The 23,614-nt window shown below is 60.0% G+C and overlaps 2 protein-coding genes across 3 annotated transcripts in view; one reads left to right on the top strand and one right to left on the bottom strand.

The window, feature by feature from the left end:
* Window positions 1–2,075: 2,075 nt before the first annotated feature.
* Window positions 2,076–18,748, bottom strand: SNAP29 (synaptosome associated protein 29). Its single transcript, XM_074292410.1, has 6 exons — window positions 18,393–18,748; window positions 17,414–17,694; window positions 12,253–12,449; window positions 10,153–10,238; window positions 8,506–8,601; window positions 2,076–4,674 (listed from the first exon to the last, which is right to left on the bottom strand). The coding sequence occupies exons 2-6, from the start codon at window positions 17,648–17,650 to the stop codon at window positions 4,517–4,519; spliced, it is 774 nt and encodes a 257-aa protein (XP_074148511.1). The 5' UTR covers window positions 17,651–17,694; window positions 18,393–18,748; the 3' UTR covers window positions 2,076–4,516.
* PI4KA (phosphatidylinositol 4-kinase alpha) overlaps window positions 18,678–23,614 on the top strand; it is a 78,405-nt gene continuing 73,468 nt past the window's right edge. For both annotated transcript variants that reach the window (XM_074292287.1, XM_074292281.1), the window contains exon 1: window positions 18,678–18,916. In XM_074292287.1, the coding sequence (XP_074148388.1) occupies window positions 18,779–18,916 (138 nt within the window). In that variant the 5' untranslated portion in view covers window positions 18,678–18,778. The remainder of the gene's footprint in view (window positions 18,917–23,614) is intronic.

Genomic DNA, 23,614 nt, shown 5'->3' with positions numbered 1-23,614 from the left:
ACAACTCAACTCTTCAATGTGAATGAAGTCCCATTGCTTAATGATAAGTACATGACCCTAGGAGATGGGCAGAATACTTCCCTAGTATTCTCAACAGAGTTGAGTCAATCAGTGCTGAAGCTATGGACCATTTACAACAGGTTGGAGTCAATCCCTCTCTAGCTGAAATTCCAACTGAAGAAGAGATTTTGAATGCACTTAAGTTCTTTTTGTGGGGCAAAACATTTGGTGCCAATTCTATCGCAATTGATATTTACAAAGTGCAAGGTTCATTGGTCATGCAAAAGCTAACTGAAATTATTTATGTTATATGGCAAGGGGAGTTTATGCCACAGGAGTTACGGATGTCTTCATTGTCCATTTCTATAAACTTCCTGCGACAATCACGGGAGGATGGGTGAGAGTAGGAGTACTCTTTCTTAGTCAATTCTGGCAATATTCTTTTGTTTTTTATTAAGCATTTTTTAAAATTAATTTTTATAATTATAACATTTTCTTTGACAGTACATATGCATAGGTAATTTTTTTTTTTTACAACATTATCCCTTGTACTCCTTTCTGCTCCGAGTTTTTCCCCTCCTTCCCTCCACCTCCTCCCCTAGATGGCAGGCATTCCCATATTAAATATCTTATAGTATATCCTAGGTACAATATATATGTGCAGAACCGCATTTTGTTGTTGTTGTTGCAAAGGAATATGGCGACGTTTTAACTTTAAAAGCAGCCTTGGTAATGATGAAGGGGCTTCGCCCGGCTAAAGCTATACTTCTCTGAGCTTTGTTAGACCCTTGGAATGGAATGGCCTGGAAACCCATCTGTTAATCACTAATTGGGAGCTCTCGAGAGCAAGAAATGCTTTTTGCATTTCCAGCACTTAGCACAGTGGGTGCTTGTAGAGGACCGAATGGAGCCAGGATAAGGAAGGGTCTCTACACTGACATAGAACTAGATCTTTAGGAACTGGGGTTGATCATTATTACAAAATTGCTGATACTGTGCACAATGATCTGGTTCCGCTCACTTCCTTGGCATCAGTTCACACAGGTCTTGTCATGTTTCTTTTGAAAATATCCTCACCACCATTTCTTACAGCACATCAGTAGTCCATCACATCATATACCACAACTTATTTAACCGTTCAATTCACGAGCACCTCTTTGATTTTCAAGTCTTTGCTACCAGAAATAGCTTTTTTATACACGTCCTTTCCTTTTCCTCCCCCCCCCCTTTAATCTTCTTTGGGGTACAGACCTACCAGCAGTATTGCTGGGTCAAAGGATATGCAGTTTTATAGCCCTCTGAGATAGTTCCAAAATATTCTCCAGAATGGTTGGACCATCACAGCTCCACTAACAATTTATTAGTGTTCCTCTCTTCCCTTATCCCCTCCAGCATTATTTTTGATAGGCAAGTTGGTAACCTCAATTATCTTGATTTGCATCTCGAATCAAGTGATTTGGAACATATTTTTCAATGAATAAATATCGTTTTTTTTTTTAATTGCCCATTCATCTCTTTTGAGTACTTATCAACTAGAGAATGGCTCTTTTTATAAATCTGATTCAATTCTCAATTTTATCAGAGAAATTTATTGCAAAAACATTTCATTGTGTATGCAACATTTTTGTAAAATGAGGTTTCTGATTATTTTTATCTAGGTCTATTTTTGCTTTGTTGGAGATTGACTTTACTTCAGCTTAAGCATGATAGCTTCTGCTCCAGTGCTTTAACTTTTGATATCCCCTGCAAACAAAGTTGTATTACAGTTTCTAATCCATTCTATCTGCTTCTGTTCTGTGGATGAGCTCGACCTGTTCATTCCCCCATCTTTTCTTCTGTTTAATCTCATCTCGTCTGTTTTGCTTCTGACCACTCTCTTAATCGTGTTTTATTACCTCTCATTTCTTATCCTCTTCCCTTACTTTCCTATTTGTTAAGAGATTTCTACACCCAACCGAATGATCTTATATAAGCATGTGAATTGTTAGAACTATCGCTTAGTTGAGTAGAGACTGTGAAGATGCTTCCGATTTTGTCGACAGGACTCACACAATGAAAAGCCGAGCACTTCCCTCCACTGTACAGTAAGCACTTTTAATGATCTAACATTTCATTTTTTACAGATGAAATTGCTAAAAGGCCTTTTGCTTTTAGTCTCCATGAAAGGATTTGTATTTCTGTTAAATGTGAGATTAGTAACAGATATGGTTTAATTAGTTAAAATCACAGATCAACAAAATCAAACTAGATTTACTGAAGATAAACTGCATCCTTGAGCCTGCCTTTTGATCTGAGTGTAACAGTCTTGCCTTCCGCTCCAAGTGTTCTTTTCCAGAGGAAGCACAGAAAGGGTTGCCCTGGTTGAGGGTTCACAGCAGTCTTCTTTCAAGAGAACTGGTATTAGCTGGGCAGCAGCCTTCAGACGCAACCCCATAATGGGAAAGCTGTGGTATGGAGGATGAGCCACGGCTATTTCCAGGCTCATCCCGGGCCCCAGGTCCTCCTCAGGCTGGCACCGCATTTGTAGTTTTTGTGAGAAGCAGCAATCTCGGGTTGGGTCAGCTGGCAGAAGAAGGGCAGGATGGCAGCTCGTTGAGTCGGCTCTCCAAGGTTATTCTGTGCTAGCGCCAGTGTTCTGTGCCCCCCCCATCCCCCATCCCCCACCCTGGGGACGATTCTGTCTGGGGGCCGTAGGCAAGGAGCACAGCCAGGGCTGGGTCCTGGAATCAGCACCCATGTTCTTCCCCCTGGTCTCCAGCAGGTCTGCACCTGAGACTCAGAGCCAGCCAAACCCACATTTTGTAGGAGTTAAGGAGAAATACTTTAACGCGTTCTCACCAAAGTACACAGAGGGAAGAGAATGAGGGTCCCGCTGCGCTTCTTTCCAAGTAAGATTATGTCCCAAAGACATGTTCTGGTTACAGCTAACTAGTGCCCACAAAACTTCCAGCCTTGCTGCCATCCCCAAGAGAACAAGCCGGGAGGCCCACACCCCAGCCTTCGGGCCCTCTGCAGGTGGCAAAGGAGCAAAACGTCCAAGGTCAGAAAGGCACGGAGCACCTGAAGGTGTCACAGGCACGAAGGGCAGTGGAAACTCCCACTTGTGAAAAAGGCCCCTAAGAAGCATGATGCTTTACAGTGAGGAGGCAACTGCTCCCCTAGCCAAGTGTCTTTTACTTAAGAAATCACTCTCCCTCAAAGCTTGGGAAATGAACTGAGTCTGGGTCAGGCCCATTAAATGGACCCACAATTCTTTGCTGGTACCTGGTACCCATGATTGGTAGCAATCAGCACTATATGGGGGTGTATGTATGTGTGTGTTTTATAGCTACACAGAGAGACAGAGACACAAGGAAGGAGAGAGAGGACAGAGAGAGAAGGAAAAAAAGGACAGAGAAAAAAAGAGAGACAGAGATAGAAAGAGAGAGAGAGAGAGAGTACGATCCTCACCTAAGACGGCAAGGTTCCCAAGGAACAGGCTCGGCTGGAAGGGGTCGGCTGGCCCATCCCAGACAGTCTGCTCTCCCTCACACTCACGGGCACACCTCTGCCTCAGTGGGATGTGAGGGTCTGTCCCCACCCCCAGCCTTGGGGCACCATGTGGTCTCAGAGATTCTCACCAGAGACAAGGACTGGGCAGAGCCCGAGCCACGGAAGAGGGGACAAAGTCCAGTGGAGGCCGAGCTGGTGACGGGATCCGTCTGCCCCTTCCTGCGGGGGACTCGGAGTCAGACCCTAAGTTTTCAAATCCTCCTCTAGTAAAAGGCAGACTTGCAGGAGATTGAGTTCAGGGATTAAAGGTCAAAGCACTGTAATTGTGTAGACCTGCAGTCACACCCCAAGGCTTTGTCCCAAGCCGCTAATGTGCAGGGGGAGGGGTAAGATGGCACAAAGAGAGGTTTTTGTCCAGTTCTTGGGAAAGGAGCTGCTGGAAATGGCACACACTCTTGGGGGTCTCCAGGGCCTCAGAGGGGTGGTCTACTCCTAATTGTGGGTGGACAGTCAGCAAGGACCGCCAGGGGAGTCTGAAAGAAGGCACCCAGCAGCCAGGGATGCTACTGCTCTGGGGAAAAAAGGCTGATGGGAGGAGCTGGGATGGCTAACACCCGAGGGAGAGAGGTCTCAGAACCTGTGCAGGACGTCGTGCCGTCGGATGGAGCGTCGTCGGCAGGAGGGGTGATCCCACCTCCAACAACGAGACAAAGGGGGCCCTCGAGGGGCGATGGCTCTGGGAGAAGAGCATGGCAGGTCTCCAGTGTTCACATCAGCAATGTTTCCCAGGGTGATTTCCATTCCAGCAAAGCATCCAGGGCACCGGCCCTCCCTCCGGTCCGTCCCGGCTCACTAACCCTTCAGCAGCCTCCTGCTCTCGGATCACGTGCAGACACGGTTGGATCAGTAACTTAAATCAGTAAAGCAGTGAAATGGTTTTCTCCCAGGTTTTGGAGAACGTCTTGGGAAGGAAAGAATTTCTCTAATCATTCTGGGCCGAAAGACCAGAAAACCTTATCTGTCTCTAAAGCTGCCGGACTTTCTTGTCTGTGCTTTTGATGTTGATGTCCAACTTCTCAACTTTTGTCGTGAGCCGGCCGAGAAGCTCGTCTTGTTCGTCTATTTCCGTCTGCATGCCCAAGGCGATGTCTTTGAGCCGCCCAAGTCCTTTGGACATCTCATCTGCACCGGGAGAAAACAGGAGCAAGGTCAGATTGTCCGCCGGTACCGGCCCCTTGGTGCGCTCAGCACGCCCAAGACGGGCCCCTTCTCACCCCCCAGCACCTTTGGGCACCCCCAAGTTCCCAGGCCCACAGGCTCACAGCAGGGAGCCATCAGCCTCTCACCCTCCACGGCTAATACGGTTGCCAAGGCTGGACGTCACCTCTCCAAAATTCACCCAAAACGGCCCCTCCTCCTGACACTGCTCCCACCTGGTGCACACCTGGGCTACTGCAGACGGGCCTGCCTCATGTCTGCCCGCTCCAGTCTGTGCAGCCACCCCCACCCGGCAAACTTTCCGCTACCCCCCACGATCCAGTACAAAGTTCTGTGGGCCCCTCATGTCCCCTCTCCAGTCTTCTTACATATCTCCCCTCTTCCCTGCAGCCCGGGGCAGCTGGCCACGCTCCTCCTCTGAGACCCTCCATGTCCGAGCTGGAGTGCTCCTTCCTCCCCTCCCCTCCTGGCTTCTCTGAAGTCCTCCCAGAACCCCGCCTGTCCCAAGCCCTCCGAGTCTGTCTGCTGAGGATCTGAAATTCGCCCTGCACCGTTTCGTTTAGACTGAACGTCTCGGGAGCAGGGCCCACGTCCTCCACTTCTTTGTCCTTCCAGCACTTAGGCCAGTGCCAGCACACAGGACGCTTCATCGAAGTGCAGATGGGCCCGGTCTCTTGCCCAACCTTCCAGAGAGCAGCAGCACTGGCCCGCAGCAGTGACCCAGGCTGGATTTCCAGCCTCAGCCACCACACTGCCCCCCTCACTGGGGTCTGACTCCATGGCAGACAGAACTATTCCAGGCTCTCTATCACCATGGAGAAGAGCCAGGGCATCAGACGTAGGAATCTGAACGCACGGGCTCCTCACGCTCGGGCGGCCTATCACATGCAAGGAGACGAGCGCCAGCTCGCGAGAAGGGAAGGAGAGGGCCTTGTGCCGGAGTAGAAATGCTCCCCCCCATCTCACAATCATGTCAGGTGGCAGCGAACCTGCTGAACCGGGGAGAGCAAAGTCACCTCCAGGGCTCAGACAAGCAGAGGAAAGAGCCCAAGGTCTAAACTTCTGCAGGGAAGAACAGGGAGGCTGGATGGGAACCGCTCAGGGAGGAAATCCTGAGACACAAAAGAGCAACTGGGATATTCTTCTCTAAAATGTAACCTTCTCTGGGAGCAGGTTTCTTGGGAAGCTTCTGGAGGCAGCCTTCATTTCAGTTCAGTTCAACAGTCCCAAATGCAGCCAAGAGTTAAAGTCCAGATCCTTTATTGTCTCCTTCCAAGTCTTGAATCTCTTCCTGGGGCCCAGATAGCTTTTTTTTTTTTTTTCCCCCTGAGGCTGGGGTTAAGTGACTTGCCCAGGGTCACACAGCTAGGAGTTTTAAGTGTCTGAGACCAGATTTGAACTCGGGTCCTCCAGAATTCAAGGCTGGTGCTCTATCCACTGCGCCACCTAGCGGCCCCCTTCGGTTAGCTTTAATGGAGGCCTCTCTCTCTCCTTGGTTCCCGAGAGCTCTTGTGCTAGTCCTTTGTCTCTGCCAGCTTCAGCCTCTCCTCCTCCCAGTGTCTCCAGCCAGCACAAGGGGGGAAGTGGGAATGAATCTGACTCCGCCTCTGAGAGTGGGATTGTGGGTTTCTGCCTTGTGAATCTCCCAGAAGTCCAAGAGTGGGCTTGTCCTTTAGTGGGCTTGGGAACTCCGCCTTATATATGCTCTCTAAAGGTGTGAGCCAAGTAAGTAAGCATTAGCACCTTGTTTCAAGTTCTGGCCCATAACAAGCAACTTTGAGGAGAAGATGGCAACAGCTCGAAGCCGTTGCTGTGACGATGCAGGAGACTCTAGAGCGATCCAGCAGCCAGACATGACGGAGCATCTTTCCTGCTCAAAGCTGGCGGTGTCCGAGACACATCCCAAGGGGAGGAAAGGGCACTGCCAAGGGGCAGGGCCTGAAAAACGTCCTGCAGTATCTGAGCCCAGCTGGGGAGGAAGCATTCAGGCATAGGGGGGCAGGGTAAAGGGAGGAACTAAGAGCTGCAGGGCACACACGGAACCTGGAATCTTAGAGGGGGCAGAACTGGAGGGCAGATTATAGAGAACTTCAGGTGGCAAATGGAGAGTTAAGGGTGATCCTCCCTCAAGATTTGCCAAGTGCTTTACACAGATTCCCTCATAACAGGAATCGATGGATTTTGGTGAGCGGGGGACAGGAGGAGAGTAAGATGGCGAGGTCAGGCACGCTTCAGAAACTTGCCCTCAGAGAGCCCACTTCCTGTGTCCCTCCCCCCCCTCCCCACGTCCTTTAAGGCACCTGCGTACCCAGCACAGCCGGCCACGCCTGCGCTCTTATCTTTGGCCGAGTCGTCAATAATGAAGCGTGGGCATCCTTTGCGATGGAACAGTCTGAGCCCACGACTGGGATCACGACTCGTTTTATCCTCAAAAACCCTCGACAGTTACTTAGAGAGCTATCAGCCCATTCAATCAAGAGATGACCAGACAAGGCTCTGGAGCCGAGCCAATTAACGCCATCCTAGGGATTCTGGTCAATCCGCCCATTCCTGAGGTGGGTTTAACAGTGCTGAGGAAAGGCAGGCTGTCCGGGTTGGACTGCTGGGACCACATCTGCTGCTCGTGAGCTCGGCTGGTTTTACAACTGAACGTTTCCCACATCTTCTGAAATTCTTCCAAGCAGCGGCGTAAACCCTCTGCAGCTGCCATTTTCCGTCCAAACCGGTAGGAACCGCCCCAGATCGCTGACGGCCACACAGTCCTCCTTCCCATCACCAGGTGCTGGCTGTGTTCCGCAGGGCTCACGAGACCGGCTGGGTTCGTCACTTACTACTTTCCCAGCATCCTGTGTTTTTAGAACCGGAGCTAGCAGGAATCAGAGCCGCCGCCTCGCATCCTGGAAGGGCTTCACGGTCCTGACACAAGTCCAGGTGCCTTTATGTCCCCTGAGAAAGGCGAAGAGCTTCTGCAGGGAAGCTTCTTGGTGCTGGGGAACCTCCTACAGATGCAGAGTGACTGTCACACGCAGGGCTACAGCGGGTTATAGCGGGAGGCCTCCCAGAGCGTCTGCGGCTGTTGGAGGAGCCGCTCGGTCCAAGGCCCTTGGAGCTCGTGGCTGACAGAGCTGCTCTGCGAGCTCTATGTCGGAGCTGATCCTCCTACTGACTCTTCCCCTACAGAGGCACAGTCAGAAGGGACACACACCCAGCTCGTTCCAGTCTTCTGCCTTACTGGGTGCCTTGTGTGAAGCCCTGCGGGCGATGAGATGAAGGGCATCAAGGCGGGTGCCAATGGAGTCAGTGCAGACTGCACCTACCCATGCAGGATGGGTGGGTGAGGCTGGGGGAGAGAGGGTGAGGGGCCGACCAGCGGCCCCCCCCCCGGAGGGCAGGACTGGCAGCGAGGTGTGCCCTGGAGAGAGCGCCAGGCCAAGTTCCTTTCTGTGGGTTCAAATCTGACCTCAGACCCTTCTTAGCTGTGGGAAGTCACTTTTTGCCTCAGCTTCCTTACCTGTAAAAGGAGCTGGAGAAGGAACGGCCCACCCCTCCAGCGCCTTTGCCAAGACAATCCCAAAGGAGTCACATACGACTGAACAATAGATATTCATGGGGCAGTAGATGCAGCAGTGGCCCTGACGGCAGGTTCAAATCTGACCCCAGACACGAGCTGTGTAACCCCAGTGTCCCCCAACAACGCCACCAAAGCCAGGGGGCAGCGGCTCTCCAGGCTGAGTAGCTGCCCCCTTAGGCAGGGGGAAGGGGCTGGTCCCCAAGGCCCGGTGTAGGAAGGCTTACCCAGATTGCTGTCGATTTTTTGGTGATATTGTCGGAGATGCTGATTCTTGGGATAGGCGTCCGTACTGGCGCCAGAATGGGTCCCACCAATGGCATCTGTTTGAGAGAGAAGCAGTGACTCGACGCTGCCCCTGCAGCCCCCTCCCCTCTTGCGGGGGCCTGGATGGGGGCAGGCCGTTTCTCCTAAGAACATCAGGGCGGAGGGCAGGGGGCACCCCCTTTTTGTCTCTGCACCCCCAGCTCCTGGCACACAGCAGGTGTCTCAAGCACCCCTCTCTGCTGGGGTCTCCCCTCTGGACTACAAAGGCGGCAAAGTGAGGGTCCTCCCCCCCAAGAACGGGCTTTTGCTAAACTACCCATCAGCCCTGGGAGCTGCAGCCAGAAAGGTCAGGGCCCGAGGAGCTCGCTCCACACGGAAACGCAGCCCTCCTTGTGAGCTATAAAATGGGCACAACAGTGCTCGCACCACCTCCTTGTTTGCTGTGGGAGCAACTAAAAACATCAACCAGGAAGTCAGGAAGGCGTGACCATCACGAGATCCCGGGGTCCGAGAGGGCAGGACCCAAAGTCTCTGAAGATCACGGGGCCAGATGGATGCTGCCCTGCCAGCGCTTCCCAGGAGTCCGGGGGAGGGGGAAGTCCGTGCCCAAGGACACGCCCTCTCCACCAGGGATGCTCGTTGCTTCTAATGCTCAGAGGGGTCCAATCAAGAGAGGCCAGTCCAGAGCCGAGAGCCAGCCCGGACCCTGCCGTGCCCACCTCATCCTGTAGGACTTTCTCTCCCACTGGCTGCCCAAAGCGCCCCCACCATGCTCCCTTAGGGGCCCTCCCTGCCCCCATGACCCCCCTCCCCCCACTAAGGCTGTGGCTTAGGGGAACAAGCCCTGGAATCATGGCGGCGTTTTAGCTGGACGATCACAAGTCAGGGGAGTTGCTGAGGGATTCGTCCCCGAGGTCCCTTCCTGGGCCTTGGACGTAGCTCCCCGGGGCCGAGGTGGGAGGGCCCTCCCTCTGGCCCACTCTCAGCTGACCCCAGGCCTGACTTTGGAAGACTGTCATGAGCTTGGCCTCCATAGACCGGCAGTGGCTGCCGGGGGGACGGTCCGGGCTTCCATGACCCCCCATCTCTGGGCCTCTGGGCAGGAGTTCCGATCTCCCGGGCAGCACCCTGCGGACCCTTCCCCCGGGCTGCCTGCAGCCCTGAGCTCCCAATGTCCCAAAGGGGGCTCATTTCCCCAAGTTCCCTGGGTTTTCACGGCTCTAAGGCTACAGCTGAAAGCACAGATCTGGCCACGTTGCCGAGGAGACTGGCTGACGTGGGGCAAACGCTGCCCTCCAGACATTCTATTCCACACAACGCTCCCAGAAATGGTTGGAGTGGCGAGGGGCCACAGGCTGGTGACTGCCAGGGCCCTCAGGGCAATCGTGGTCTCCCAACGGAAGCCTCTACACCTACCCCCCACTCTCAAGGGTGTCCCCAAACAGCCCAGCCCCATCTTGCCAAGATCAGCGTGACGGTCAACTGGCTCTGGCTGGTGGACTCCCTGAGCCCCAGCTCCCAGCACACCGGGAGGACTCTGCCAAGTGGAGGCCAGAGCAGCTTCTGCCCCCTCCCACCCCAAGGGATCCACCCGGCCTCGTACTGACCTGAACTCTGCAGCCTCCTGAGGTTGGGGTGGCTCGCCTGGTAATTCTCCTCTTGTTCCTTACTTGTGGCCAGGGCTTCTTTCAGCCTGCAAGGGGCACAAGGAAGAAAAAGAACCAAGGATGAAAAAGGCGGCTGCACATCCAGTCTATCAAGTCTGTTGGGTCCAGTAACAACATGGTGCAGTGGAGAGAACGCCAAGCCTGGTCCTGAGCTGACCAATTCTGGGGGACCTGCAGCAATTCCCTGTCAGGGCCAGACGAGCCAGTTCTGGACAATCCCCCCGTCGGGGTCGGGCGAGCCAGTTCTGGACAATCCCCCCTGACAGGGCCAGACGAGCCAGTTCTGGACAATCCCCCCGTCGGGGTCGGGCGAGCCAGTTCTGGACAATCCCCCCTGACAGGGCCGGGCGAGCCAGTTCTGGACAATCCCCCCGTCGGGGCCGGGCGAGCCAGTTCTGGACAATCCCCCCGTCGGGGCCGGGCGAGCCAGTTCTGGACAATCCCCTCTGACAGGGCCGGGCGAGCCAGTTCTGGACAATCCCCCCTGACAGGGCCGGGCGAGCCAGTTCTGGACAATCCCTCCGACAGGGCCGGGCGAGCCAGTTCTGGACAATCCCCCCTGACAGGGCCGGGCGAGCCAGTTCTGGACAATCCCCCCCCCTGACAGGGCTGGGCGAGCCAGTTCTGGACAATCCCCCCTGACAGGGCCAGACGAGCCACTTCTGGACAATCCCCCCTGACAGGGCCGGGCGAGCCAGTTCTGGACAATCCCCCGTCGGGGCCAGACGAGCCAGTTCTGGACAATCCCCCCTGACAGGACCGGGCGAGCCAGTTCTGGACAATCCCCCCTGACAGGGCCGGGTGAGCCAGTTCTGGACAATTCCCCCTGACAGGGCCGGGCGAGCCAGTTCTGGGCCCCTTACCACCATCTGTCCACAACATAAAGCATTCCTCTGTGCCTTGTGAGGAGTCGCTGAGAGCGAGCTCCTTCAGAGTCTGGGTGGGCTGCCAGCTTGCTGTGAAGCGGCGGCCCCGAAGGAGCACCATTTGGGGTGCTCTGAGCGGGGCCCAGCTTTGTCCGCCTCTGGGGGGATGATCAATGGAGAGCCCTGCTCCCATCCCATGAGGAGCGGCAGAGGGAAGTGAGGACATCCAGGCAGAGAAGATTTGGGAAACCTGATGGCGCCTTCAGAGTTAGTCCGGCGCCTCGTGGCCTTTTCCCAATCCTCATCCTCGAGGGCTCCGAGCCTCTGACACCGTCCCCTCCCGAACCCCAATGGCTCATCCAGCGCCTCTCCTCCCTCTCGGACGGCCCCATCTCTGCCTCCTTTGCTCCTCCAGACCTCCAACTGCAGGTGGCCCTCAGGGCCCCCTTTCCCTTCCGCCTCCAGAACACTCTATGGGTGTCTCGTCAGCTCCCAGGGGCCAATGACCATCCTGAGGCAGATCTAAACGGATCCAGCCCTAAGCTCTCTCCTGAGCTCCAGGGTCACGTTTCCAACTGCCTAAAAGACGTCTTGAGTTAGATGTCTTGCGGACATTTTAAAGTCATGTGACACGGACATTTCTGGGCAGTTAATAATCAGTTCTGTTAATTCTGGTTAGCAGATAAATGACGGTCACTTGGCTCTCTCTCATAAACCAAAGTCGAATCGTGGTTCCTCCAAGCTCACAGGCCCTTGGGAGAGTGGGTGTTTGCCACAGGCAGAAATCAATTCTACTGGTCAATTATTAACTAATTAATTAATGAGAGAAGGGTGGGTCTACTCTGCTGAGAGGCTGATCAGGTCACTCATGGGCAAAGGGAGACTCACTCCAAGCCGACGACTCCCACCTGCGCAATCTAGACAAAAGGATCTACGACCCACGGACTTAAGGACCAAAGAGGAGGGGGCGGTCCCTGGGGCGTTCTGCCGAGCAGCAGCCGGCCCCGGGGTGGGTCTGACCACCCGGTTGGAATGACCATCTCCCAGGGGCTCACTCCTTCTCTCACGGCCCCCCGCTGCGGGGGACCAGGTACCCATTGGCAAAGGTTCTGGGGCTCCCTGGATGGGAGGATCTGGGCGTGGCCGGCCCCTCCATCCCCGTGGAGCCGCTCACCGCGTGTTAGGCTGGGGGTCGATGACGCCATTCGGGGGAGGCGCGGTGTCCGCAGGCTTGGACTTAAAGTAGTTGACGAAGCCCCCGAACATACTCTTGATGCTGTTGATGTGCCGCTGGCTGGTCTTTAAGTCCTGCTCCATCTTGTCCACCATCTGTTCCGTGCGCTGCAGCACTCCGCGCTGACGCATCAGCTCCTACAGGAAAAGCAACAAGAGAAGCTCCCGTTTAAGTTCCTGGAGGCTGGGAGGGGCTTGGGGCCAGAGCTCCTGGGGGGCTCCCCACACACCCAGAGCGGACCACCGACACCGGACAATAAACTGGCCCCTGGCCCTCCCACTCCTCTATGCGCAGCCTGGGGCCTAGTGAGGCCAGAGGGAGGGGGACAGCTGGGGTCGAGGCTGTGGTGACCAGCAGGAGCAGCTGCCCCTTGAACCCGTGGCTGAGGGCTCCCAGGCTGCCACTGCTTCCTCCATGCCACGCTGGATCTGACCCCAGCACCGCTTCCAGGAGCACGAGCTCAAACCCTCTGGCTGTGTACCAGAGGCCCCACAGGGGCCGGCTCCCTGGTGCCCTGGAGACAGACGTGGCCCGCACCTCCTTACAAAGCTGGGGAGCCACGAGCATGTGTTGGCCGAGGGTCAGAGACCCCAGGAACTGTGCTTTAGCACCAGGACGGTGACCGGGGGGACGGACACTCGCCCACATCCACTTCAGCTGGGGGGGGACCCACAGAAGAGGAAACCGAGGCAGAGGGCCTGGGGAAGCCCCCAAAATGGCCCCATTGGCAAGCATTGGCTGCCCTCCCCAGGCCCGAGGGCACAGATACAGAGCCCCCTCCGGGGGGCTCACGGTCCATCGGGCCAGACGAGCCTGTGCACGTGGAGGCACATGCGGTAATGTACACGTGCACCAAGACAATCAACTTAGATCAAAACAGCGCTCGAGGGGTTCATCTCTGAGGGAGAGGGCTCCTGGGCTGGGGACCGGCAGACGCCACAGAGAAGCCACTTTGGCAGAAACCTGAGCCTAAAGCGCCAGGCTAAGGCGAACAAATGGGCACTGACTGGTCCCCTCCCAGGTGAGAGGATGCGCTGCCCCATGACTCGCTTCTCCCGGAGCCCTGTCCCGGCGTGGCTCTCGGGCCGTCCGGGAGATGAGTTCTGTCGACCTGTGGGGTCCTGGCTGTCCCAGGGAGGGATTCAAAGCCCTCCCTGCCCCTTTGAGTCATCTCGTCAGCGACTAGGTCTGTTGAGATGCAGCCTCCATGCCCGGCCGGGCTGATCCTTGGACAGGACACGCAGTCGGCCAAGGCAGGAGCCCTCCCGGGCTGAGCGGCTTGTGCTGTGGGCAGAGCTCGGGAACCCGGGCCCCTGAAATCCCCGAAACATGAATGATCATTAAAAAAAAAAACCAAAAAAAGATCGAGAGGCTTCCTGCCAAGCTCATCTCTGCTGACTTATACATCTTTGTGTTTTGTTTCTGCTAGCACTTGTCTCCAGAGGGCACACCGGGACTTGGCAGCCGGAGGGAACCCGACCTCTCCCTCCCAGATCAGTACAGGAGAGGAGCCAGGCAACAGCAATCCTCAGGGAAGAGCGGCTGGCCTAAAGGGAAGCCCCGAAGCCGGAGCCTCCAGGGAGAGGAAGCAGGGGCTCTGGCCCGACGTCTCCAAAACCCAAGCCAGGCTCCTTTACGAAGGCTCCCCACGAGAGCGATGAGGAGAGGGCCGTGCTGCCCGGAGCCCACCGTGCCTTAAAGAGGGCATCTGCACCGGCCCTGTTGTTTCTCTGAACCTTCTTTCCCCCGTTGAATGGAGGTGTTTGGGCCAGCGGGGCCTAACGGAAATGGCGAGAGGAGCTTTCTCCTTCCTTCCCCGCAGAGATGGAAAGACTCCTTTCAGAATCAGGACTTAAAGGGTCAGAGCCGCAGGCGCTCGGCAGCAGGAACCGTTCTGGGACCCTGAGAGCCACGGCTTAAGCCCATCCCCCACAGCAGCCCATCTGCAATCATGCCCGTGGAGGAGGAACTGAGAAAACAAGTGGGCAGAGAAAGGACAGCGCAGCTGGGCGGAGAACAGACACGCCCCGGGTCTCCAGCCCACTGGGACTGCTCCACCCAGGGCGGAATCCTCCCAAGCGGGCCCAGCTGTGCAGGGGGCCTGGGAGCTACCTCGGCTTCAGACCCCTCGGTGCCCCAGGTGCCCCAGCATCTCCTCCCGTTTAGAGACCTGTTTATAAAACGCTGCCCAAGGCTCAGACTTAGAGCTGGAGAGCGTAAGGAGAGAAAGGAGAAAGCAGCTGGGGAAAGGCAGGCCCTGCGGGCCGGAGCTGGTGAGACCAGAGAAGCCGCCTGATTTCAAATACGAGACCCGAACCAGAGCCCGGGGCCGACGCTGTGGCTAAGCAGTCGAGGATCTCTGAGCCACCCCCCGGGGCTTCTGGACCATAAAAAGGGGTCCGGGCCCATTTTCCCACTCCGGGCCAGGGAGTTCTGAGGAAGGGGAACGGGGGTCATTGGCCAGCAGGAGTCCCAGAGAAGGTGCCCCTGACCCCACACGCCGAAGAGGAAACCAAAGGGGGGCTACCTGCATACACGGCAAGGTGACGGCTAAAGAGGTCCCGTAGGGCTGCTGAGTGGAGTGAGCGGGGCCAGGAGCAGCCCTGCTGAAGAGAGACTGAGCACCGCCGTGCCCGGTGACCGCGCAGCTCCCCAGCCGAAGGGGGGTGCCAGTGAGACGGGCACTTCTGGAAGGGGCTGACGTGGGCACTTTGGGGACTTTTTGTTAAAAGGATTTTCTTTTCATTTGGGGAGAACTCTGGTGACAGGGATTTTAAAACGAGGGCATGCTTGAAAAGAAGAGAGGAGGGACGTCCCGGAGTCTGACGTCGCCTTCTTTCTGACAGCGTCGCGGCAGATGGGCCGGGAGGGCCGTGCTCAGTCACTCCCAGGACAGTCCTCGGGTCCTTCTGGCAACGCCAGGTTACAGACCAAACCGAGCGCCAAGCGGGCGACGCCCAGTCAGACTCTACAACCAGAAGTCCGGCTGCTACTGAGGAGAGAGGGGCGGCAGGAGGGCGGGGCCCGGGGCCAGAGCGTCACCCAATCCCTTCTTCCTTTCTGGATCCCGAACTTGTGCTGAGCCGCGTGGGGGCTGCAGAGGGGGCCCGGCCCCAGGACAGCGCCTCCTCTGTGGCATTTCCTTTTTGAAAGCCCACCCCAAAAGCTCAGAGAGCCCAGAGAACGCCGCCTTCCCCACGGCAGCCAGGGAGCCCCAGGCGTCCCAAGCGCCCCCTCCTACCCAACTGCTACCACTCTTGTTCCCGGTTTGGGCTCTTTGGAGAATGTTTTTTCAGCCTGAAGCAAAGGGGGCACACTCAAGAACGCTCAGTTGACCTGGGCTCAGAAGACAGAAGCAGGCTCTCTACCAGCCCCATCCTGCCGGGGCCTCCTTTTCCAGCTGCAGCCGGCTCCGAAGCCTCCGCTCCCGGCCCTCTTCCAACGAGATCCTCGACTCCGGCGTTCGGAGCTCGCGGGTCCCGAGGGGGAGCCGGCGTTTTATCCCCGGTGCCAGAACCTCAGATTTCTGCTCAGAGCAGGTTCTGAACCTCTTTCTGCGCCCCGGCAGACGCGGCCGTCCGGTGAAACTCCGGCTCTCTCCTCAGATTCGTGTTTCTTTGCGGATCCGTGAGCCCCACGAGAGCGGGACGGGATGTCGAGCGCTGCACGAGGTGCCCGGCACACGGTGCCCGATGGCGCTTGCTGGCTTGACAGAGGAAACCCACTCTATGGGACACAGCGACTGAAGCTTCACAAACAAGCTCTCCGGCTGCGGTTAGGAATCTCCGTGACGGGGGCGGTGAAGAGGGGAGACCAGTGCGGGGGGGGGGGGGGGGGAGGGGGACCCCTGGCTTGGCGAAGTCCTGCTGCATCACCTGACGCAACCCCCCCTTTCTCGGGTCTGACTTTCCCCTCAGTAAGAGGAGCTTCCCCGGCCTCCGCCTCTGAGAGGCTCCTTCAAAACCGGCCTCTGGCCATTGCAAAATGCAACAGACACAAAGGACAACTTTGTCCTTTACCTCGGTTTCCTCATCTGTGACAGAGGGCGCTCCTCCCAGAACCCCCAGGCAGGGGCTGGAAGTTATCACCGCATTGCACAGATGAGGAAGTCAGGACTCAGCAAACAACTTGTCCCCAAGGTGTTAAACTCTCCTGGGAGAAGGGGGAGGGGACAGCTGGGAAAGGCAGTGGGAGACTCCCCAGGGAGACCGGAAACCCCTAGAGGAGCCCCCCCCCCACAACCTCGGATCCAGGAGGACTCCCCGCCCATGCCCTCGAGCAACCCCAAGGCTCCCAACAGGGAGAAGCAGGCAGCAAGGAAGCGCCCCCAGGGGGGCAGAGGCCCAAGGAGGGGGGGGCAGTGACCCCGGCAGCCACAGCCCTGGCCCCCAGGGGCTCCTCCCCGCCCTGGCTCAGCTGGGTTCCCAGGAGGAGCTCCCCCACCCCCGCCCTTGGGGAGGAAGTCAGGAGCGCTGACGGAGCGTTTCTGGGCAGAGGGGAAGGGGGAGAGACCAAGGAGAACCCGAGGCCCCCCCTACCGGAGCAGCCGACGCCCCAGTGCAGAGGGCCTGTGGCTCAGGCCGGGGGTCACGGCCCCTCGGCGACGCCCCCCATGGGGCCGTGCTCAGTCAGTCCGTGGGCACTGCCCGACCCCTCACCGTGGGCCGGGCACTGGCGCAAAGAAAGGCAGACACCGCCCCCGCCCCCCCCCTCGGGAGGCAGGAAGGCCGGGAGGACCCTCGGGGGCCCTGGTGAGAGGGCCCTTCCTCCCTGCCCCCGCTGCGGGAGCTGCCTCCTCCTGGGTCTGCGGCTTCCCGCTCCGAAGACCCTCAGAGACGGTGCAGGCGGTTTGGGAACAAATGAGGCACGGCCAGAGCAGAGCGCCCCCAGGGGGCAGGAGGAGGGAGTTCAAGCCCGGCTCTGTGTAACCCTGGGCCCGCCCCCCCAAGGCTCCGCATGAGACGGACACTGCCCGGGGACCTACCTTAACGCGGGGGACCTCATAGATTCAGACTCCCCAACCGGAGACGCTGGGCGGGACCCCGTTGCTATGGTTACTGCCAATCAGGGTTGCCCAGGCGCGGAGCGCTCAGGACCTTACCTCGGACGAGGCGATGCCGACCTTCTCGGACTCGTAGATGGAGGAGAGCGAGCGGCCGGTGCTCTCCAGGGACGCCTCGGTCCTCCGGAGCACTTCCTGCCGCAGGCACTGCTGCGGGTCCGGCGGCTCCCGCGGCCTCCGCGAGTCCTCCCCCTCCTCCCGCCACTTGGCGGGCCTCAGGTCCTCCTCGTCCGCGTCCTCGTCGAAGGGATTGTAGCTTCTGGAATAGGCCGACATGGCGCCCGCCGCCCGCCCGAGGGCCGGTGTTCGGGAAGTCTCCGCTGGGAAGAGAACAAGCAGTGGAGTACGGGGCGGGTGGGGGGAGGGGCAGCCGAGCCCTCCGGTCCTCCCCCCCCTCCAGGGACTCCGTGACCTTGACTCTCACCCCAGCCCTGACTTAGCGCCGCCTCCCCCCAGGACCTCCCGGGGGTCACAGGCTGGATCTGAACCTGGACCTTCTGGTTCCTCCTCTGCCCCTCCCCCCAGCCTCCCCCGCACTCAGCCCCGCCCGCCATTTCCCGGCCGCAGCTCCAGCCTGGAACCATCCTAGCCCGGGGCCCAGGGCCGTGAGTGAGCGCGCAGGAATGTGCGCGCAGCCCGCGCCCGGCAGAAGCAGGCCCCGGAGACCTCCCTTAAAGGGGGCCCGGGACCTGCTGATCTGGGGGGGGGGTGGGTGCACGCGCACGGACGCGGACGGAAGAGCCACAGGAGCGCGCTGACAATCTAAGAGCCCCGGAGGGCTCTGCGCCCTCCCCCCCCGCCTAGTCTCTCACTTCCCACCGACGTTAGCAGAAGCCGGGCCCTCTCCCCTTCTCTCTGAGAAGCGCCGGAGGCCTCAGTTCCTCCCTCCGCTCTCGGGGTTCGGCCCTCAGGGCTCTAAGTCTCGGCCCCGCCCCTGCCCCCGCCCCGGGTTACCCTCCGCTCCCTTCGGGCCTCCCGCCCTCGGGGTCCCCGCCGGCCCCGGGCCCGCCCTCCTTACCCGCCGCAGCCGCCGTTTGGGAGCTCTACGCCGTCTCCGCCGCGGCCGCCACCTCAACCAGCTGCCCCCGAACGGCTCCTCCAGTCCAAGGCGCGTGCGCAGCCACGCCCCTGGAGCCAACCACCCGGCGCGGACGCCGAGGGGCGTTCCCTGCAGGCCGGAGTTGAAGTAGCGGTTGTTTGCACCCCTTCTCCCCCTCCCGCCGGGATGGACTCGCCCGAAGACCCCCGCGGCCCGGGTTTGACAACAGAGCAAGTCACGTGCGCGGCCAGCCGGAAGCGGGCAGAGCCTGCGCCTGCGCCGTGGCGGCCCGGCCAGGAAGGGCCGCGAGCTCTTAGACCTAGTCGCCTGAGGCCGAGGTGGAGGAAGGCGGTTCGGCTGGGGCCATGGCGGCGGGAGCGGCCCGGCCGGCGGCCTGCCCCGGCCCCTGCCCCGGCCGCAGCTCCGCCCGCGGCTTCTACTTCAACACAGTCCTGTCCCTGGCCCGCTCGCTGGCCGTGCAGAGGCCCGCGGCCCTGGACAAGGTGACCGGCCGGCTCGGGGAGGGGGAGGGAGGGAAGGTCCGTCCGCCGCGTCCCCGACCCCTCCCCCTCGGCGCTGTCCGGACGGGGGCTGGGGGGCAGGCGGGTCCGCGCCGGGCTCCCACAGCCCCTCCCTCCGGGGGGCCCGAGTTCGGGCCCTGCCCCGCAGCTCCTCCCTGGCCGTGCGCTGGGGGCGGGGGAGAGGCCCCGGGGCTCCCTCTGGGGATCGGGGAAGCGCGGGGCTCGGCGCTGGGCGCTGGAGGAGGGGGGAAGCCCGCGGCTCCGCCCCCTCTGTGAGATCACGTGCCCCCCGGTCCTCCTTGAAGCTGGTTTTGGGGCCCAGCGCGGGGTGCGCGTGGCGGCGCTGACGGAGGGACGGCCGCCGGGAGGGACCCCTGGCTGGGGGCGCTGAGGGAGGGAGGGGCGGCTCCTCCTCAGGGGCCAAGATGGCAGAGCCCCCCCCAGAGGTGAAAGGTCGGGGCGGGCCTTCCCTCCCCCGGACCCGGAAAGCCGACTTGCTGCCCGCCCGGCGCGGGGAGCTCACTCCCTGCCCAGACAGGCTCGGAGAGGAGGCCCAGACGTCACTGGGGACCGGCCCGGTCCGTGGGGGCTTCCTCTCAGGGCCCGCGGCCCCCCGGGCTCTTCCCCGGGAGCGGGGGGCGGGGCCGCAGCCCCAGCTTGTGAAAGTGTCCCTGCAGCGCAGCTCCGGAGCTTGTCCAACCGGTCCCAGGAGCTCAGGGTGAAGGGGCTCCTCCTCCGGCTGGGGGAGGGGGCAGCCTCCTCCAGGCCCCACAGACCCGCTCCCTCGGCCCCCCTCCGGGCCCACGGCTCGCTGCTCCCATTCCTCGGAGGGAGCCCGGCTTCCCGAGGGGTCCCGGCGGTCCGGCCCGTGACCCGTGGGACACCTTTCCCCGCGTGGGGGGCACAGACACACCTGGTGAGGAGGGGCCCGGGCTGGCGCCGCTTCCGGCTGTCGGGCACCGCCAGCGCATCCAGGTGATGAGCGCAAGAAAGCCCGCCTCGGGCTTCCGGGGGCACGGAAGCTGCCAGTCACCGGCCGGCCTGCGCGGCGTTTGAGCCGGTGCCAGGCGTCCGGTGCTGGAGGCGCGGGGGCCCCGGATACGGGCAGAGTGACTTGGGCTCTGGGAGGGCCCCGAGGGGCCTCGGCCCGAGCTTGGCAGGAGGGGAAGGAGTCGGGGCCTGCGAGGCCGCGGCTGCTCGGCCAGTTTGGCCGTAATATCGAATGTCCGCAACGAGGCTGGAAACCGGAGCCGGGGCGTGGGAGGCGCCGCTGGGGGGGGGGGGAATCTCCAGCCTCCCCGGGCCTCGTCCGCTTCTTCCTCCCGGCGGGGCCGAGCCCACGGGAGCCCGTCGGAGGCGGTGGCTGTGGCGGGGAAGGCTTTGTGAACCGGGCCCAACTGTCCTGCTTCCCAAGGTTAGAACGAGAACTTCGGGGTTTAACCCGAGCCCCCAAAACCGGGCTTCCCGAGACGGTTTCTAACGTGGGAGCGTCGCAGACTCCCGGAAGCTTCACGCAGACGTTCTGGCGGGGCCGGCGTGACTGACAGGTCACCGGAGACCGTTCCCGAAAAGACTTCCTTCTTTCAGCCTTCCTGACGCCGGGACCCTGCCGCGCAGATGAGAATCCCCTCGGCCTGGGCGTCCGGCGCGGCCCCCAGCTCCCGGAATCTTGTGCCCACCCTGTGGTGAGAGGCGCCTGCCGGGGCTGCCTGAGGGCGCAGACTTCTCCCCCAGCAGGAGGGCTTGTGGCTGTCCCCCACACAGAAGTGCTCGTCTCTCGTTTGCCCAGGGGTTCGAGTTCCCGAGCTAGAGGGTCATTGTTGGTGACGTCATCAGCGCTTTAGGGCCCCTACTTCCCAGGGGCAGGCAGTCACGCCCACCCGATAACGGGCGCCGGTGACCAGGCCGGCACCTCCTCCGGCCCTCCCTGGCCTCCCGTCTCTCCCCTCTTGCTTCCCGTGACCGCGCCGCCGTGGGGGAAGGAGCCGGATACCAGAGCGCGATTTCCCTCTGAAATGTAGTAACTCCTCCAGTTCTGGAGGCTCTTTTTCTCCCACGCGGGGCTTTCCGAGAAGCTCCGGCCTTCCGCCTGCGCGGGGCTGAGCTCCCTCGCCCGCCTCCGATTTACTCCGTGGCCACTTGGGCCTTCCCAGGGTGGGCTCCTCGGGAGCCCGGCTGTCGTCCGCGCTCGTGGAGGAGTGGAGTGAAAGAGGGGCAGGTCTGGGAGGACTCTGCTGCAGGGAAAGCCTTCCCCAGCAAGCCCTTAGTGAGCTCTGCAAGGTAGAGGGAGGCAGCGGCCCAATTACCGAGGAGCCCAAGGCCACTCCCGGCAGTCCACCCGCTTCTCCCCTGGAGGCAGAGGCCCCCGCCGGGGCCGGAGGAAGCAGAGCCTGGCTGGAAATGGCCCGGAGCCGGGGGGAGGGAGGCGGGCGAGCCTCATGCCGGGGTCCCCAGGCTCCTCGTGCTCCGGTTCTGACTTGGGCCGTGTATGTGAGCGAGTGAGCGCGCGCAGAGTGTGGGACTTCAGAGGCGATGAGGAAACAGCTCTGGAGCCAACGAGCCACGGACAAGTCGAACCTGAGGCCTGCCCGGTTTCCCGGAGGAAGGGAGGGGTCGTGGGCCTTTGCAGAAAAACAGCCTTTGTAAGAGGAGACGCTTGGAGGACGGCCGGGGGAGGCTGCACGGGGAGCCCCCGCTGGCTCCCGGGGTTAGCGTCCGTGTCGGGCCCGTGGGTACTGCGGCCCCGCCGGCTGCCGGAGTGTGGGACGGGCCCCCGCGGCTGCTCCCGCTGCTCCGGGGAGGGCCGGCCGCCTCGGGATCCTGGTCACTGCAGAAGAGATTTCTGAGGCGTTCAGTCCCACCGTGGGCGCCCGGATGAAACTTGCTCTGGCGGGATCTTCCCTCTGCAGCGTCGGTTCTGTTCAGTTGCACGGATGTTGCACAGGGACTCCCGCTTGTGCTTAGGATTCTGTGGACGGTGAAGCTGGATGCCCTTGAATACTGCCCCCTCCCCCCGAGCAAATCTCCGGCTTGGGAGAGGGGGTCTGCCTTCTCTGCGCCCTGGGAGCAAGCCCACTGTGCGCAGCCACCACTATGGCTGCAGGCCATTCAGTAAGCACTAAGTGAGGGCCTACTGTGTGCCAGGCACAGGCAAAAGGCAGCCCCCGTCCTCGCTGCCCCAGGGCTGGGCGACAGTGCCGCATCCGGCACCCGGGGCGGTCGGAGAGAGGCAGCGGGGTGTGGAGAATGACCAAGGCCCCCGAGATCTGGCCCCTGACTGGCACGAGCTCGGGCACCCCGGATAGGTCACTTTGTTTCTGAGTCTCAGGCAGCTTTCTGAGACTTTTGGTCGTGTCAGAGAGGGACCGTGAGCCCCTGTGCCCTGTGAAGTCACGTGGGCTCCAGGGATTCCAGAGCCCCCATGACTGGCCCTTGAAAAGCCCCGCGTGGCTCAGGCTGCTGATCCTTTCGGCGCGCTTCCTCGTCTCCCAGGCTCCGAGGAGGGCTCGGGCCGTTCTGCTTTCTCAGCTGTGGGATTCCCCCCCCCCCCCCCGGCCCCGGTCACCTCGGCTCCACTCGGGGCGCTGTGGGGCCGGGCCGTTGCCTTTCTCCTCGTAATAACTTTCAAAGAGCGTTTGTTTTTCCAAAACCTGCCGTGGAATGTTCCGTTTTAACTTTCTGGGCTGTAGTTTGTTTTTCTTTGGAGTCAAACGTCTCTTTTTGATTAGCGGGGAAGTCAGCTGGGGATCAGGCTTCGGCGAGACGGGTTCTTTGAGCGAGTCGTGCACCTCCGCCAGAGTCAGAAGCCCCGGAGGTTGGAGGCGGGGCCTGCAGCCAAGCTGCCTCGTGGCCCCGTCTCTCGGGCATGCACACGGTCAGCGGGCTGCCCCCCGTCTGCCCGCATTCCTGCCAACAAGAGCCCTCTCTTAGTCTGGGGTGGGGGTTCTGCCTCCTGTCAGCCAGCCTGGGTGCCAATTGGTGCCAGGCACTCCTGAGTGCTCCAGGAGATGAGAGGGCATGTGGTGGCCGGGCAGGGCCCCCTGGGGGGGACGGCGCCCCCAGCAGCACAGTCCGCAGGAAGTGAGCTGCCCTCGCCCGGGCGTGGCTCTGCCCTCTAGTCTGAGGAGAGAAGCCCAGAGCCTTCGCGCCCCTTTGCCCAGGTAGATGCTGGCCCGGTTTTCCTAGAGTGTTTGCCCCGTGCCGCTCGGCAGGTGCCAGAGGCCTGAAAAAATGCTGCTTGTGGACTTGAGCTCAAGTCTTGTCAGCTCCTTGTTATCAGGTGACCTTGTCCCTGAACTTCAGGAATAGCTGAGGGCAAATCCTGCTGAGGCACTTACCTAGGAAACCTGGGCAAGTCAAGTCAGGGAGCATTTATTAAGCACTGACTGTGTACTTGTTTAAAACAGGCCTTAATAAATTGTGTCTGCTTAATAAATTCCTGTTGGTTTACGTTGTCATCTCCCACGAAGTCATTTCTCGTGGAACGAAGAAGGGATTAATGAGGGCAGTGCGACTCAGGACAAGGAAGGTGCTAAAAGAATCCTGGGGAAGGGCCCTGCTCTAGTCTGCCGACTCCCACGCTTCAGCGTGCGGGGCCTGGTGCCCAGATAAGGAGGGGCTGCCCATGGACAGCCTCCCGCTGAGCCGTCTCTCACAGATCCAACGGAGGCTGTTAGGAGT

The sequence above is a fragment of the Sminthopsis crassicaudata genome, chromosome 1 (assembly GCF_048593235.1).
Source record: "Sminthopsis crassicaudata isolate SCR6 chromosome 1, ASM4859323v1, whole genome shotgun sequence".
NCBI classification, from domain to species: Eukaryota; Metazoa; Chordata; class Mammalia; order Dasyuromorphia; family Dasyuridae; genus Sminthopsis; species Sminthopsis crassicaudata.
This window is presented reverse-complemented; position numbering and strand designations above follow the sequence as displayed.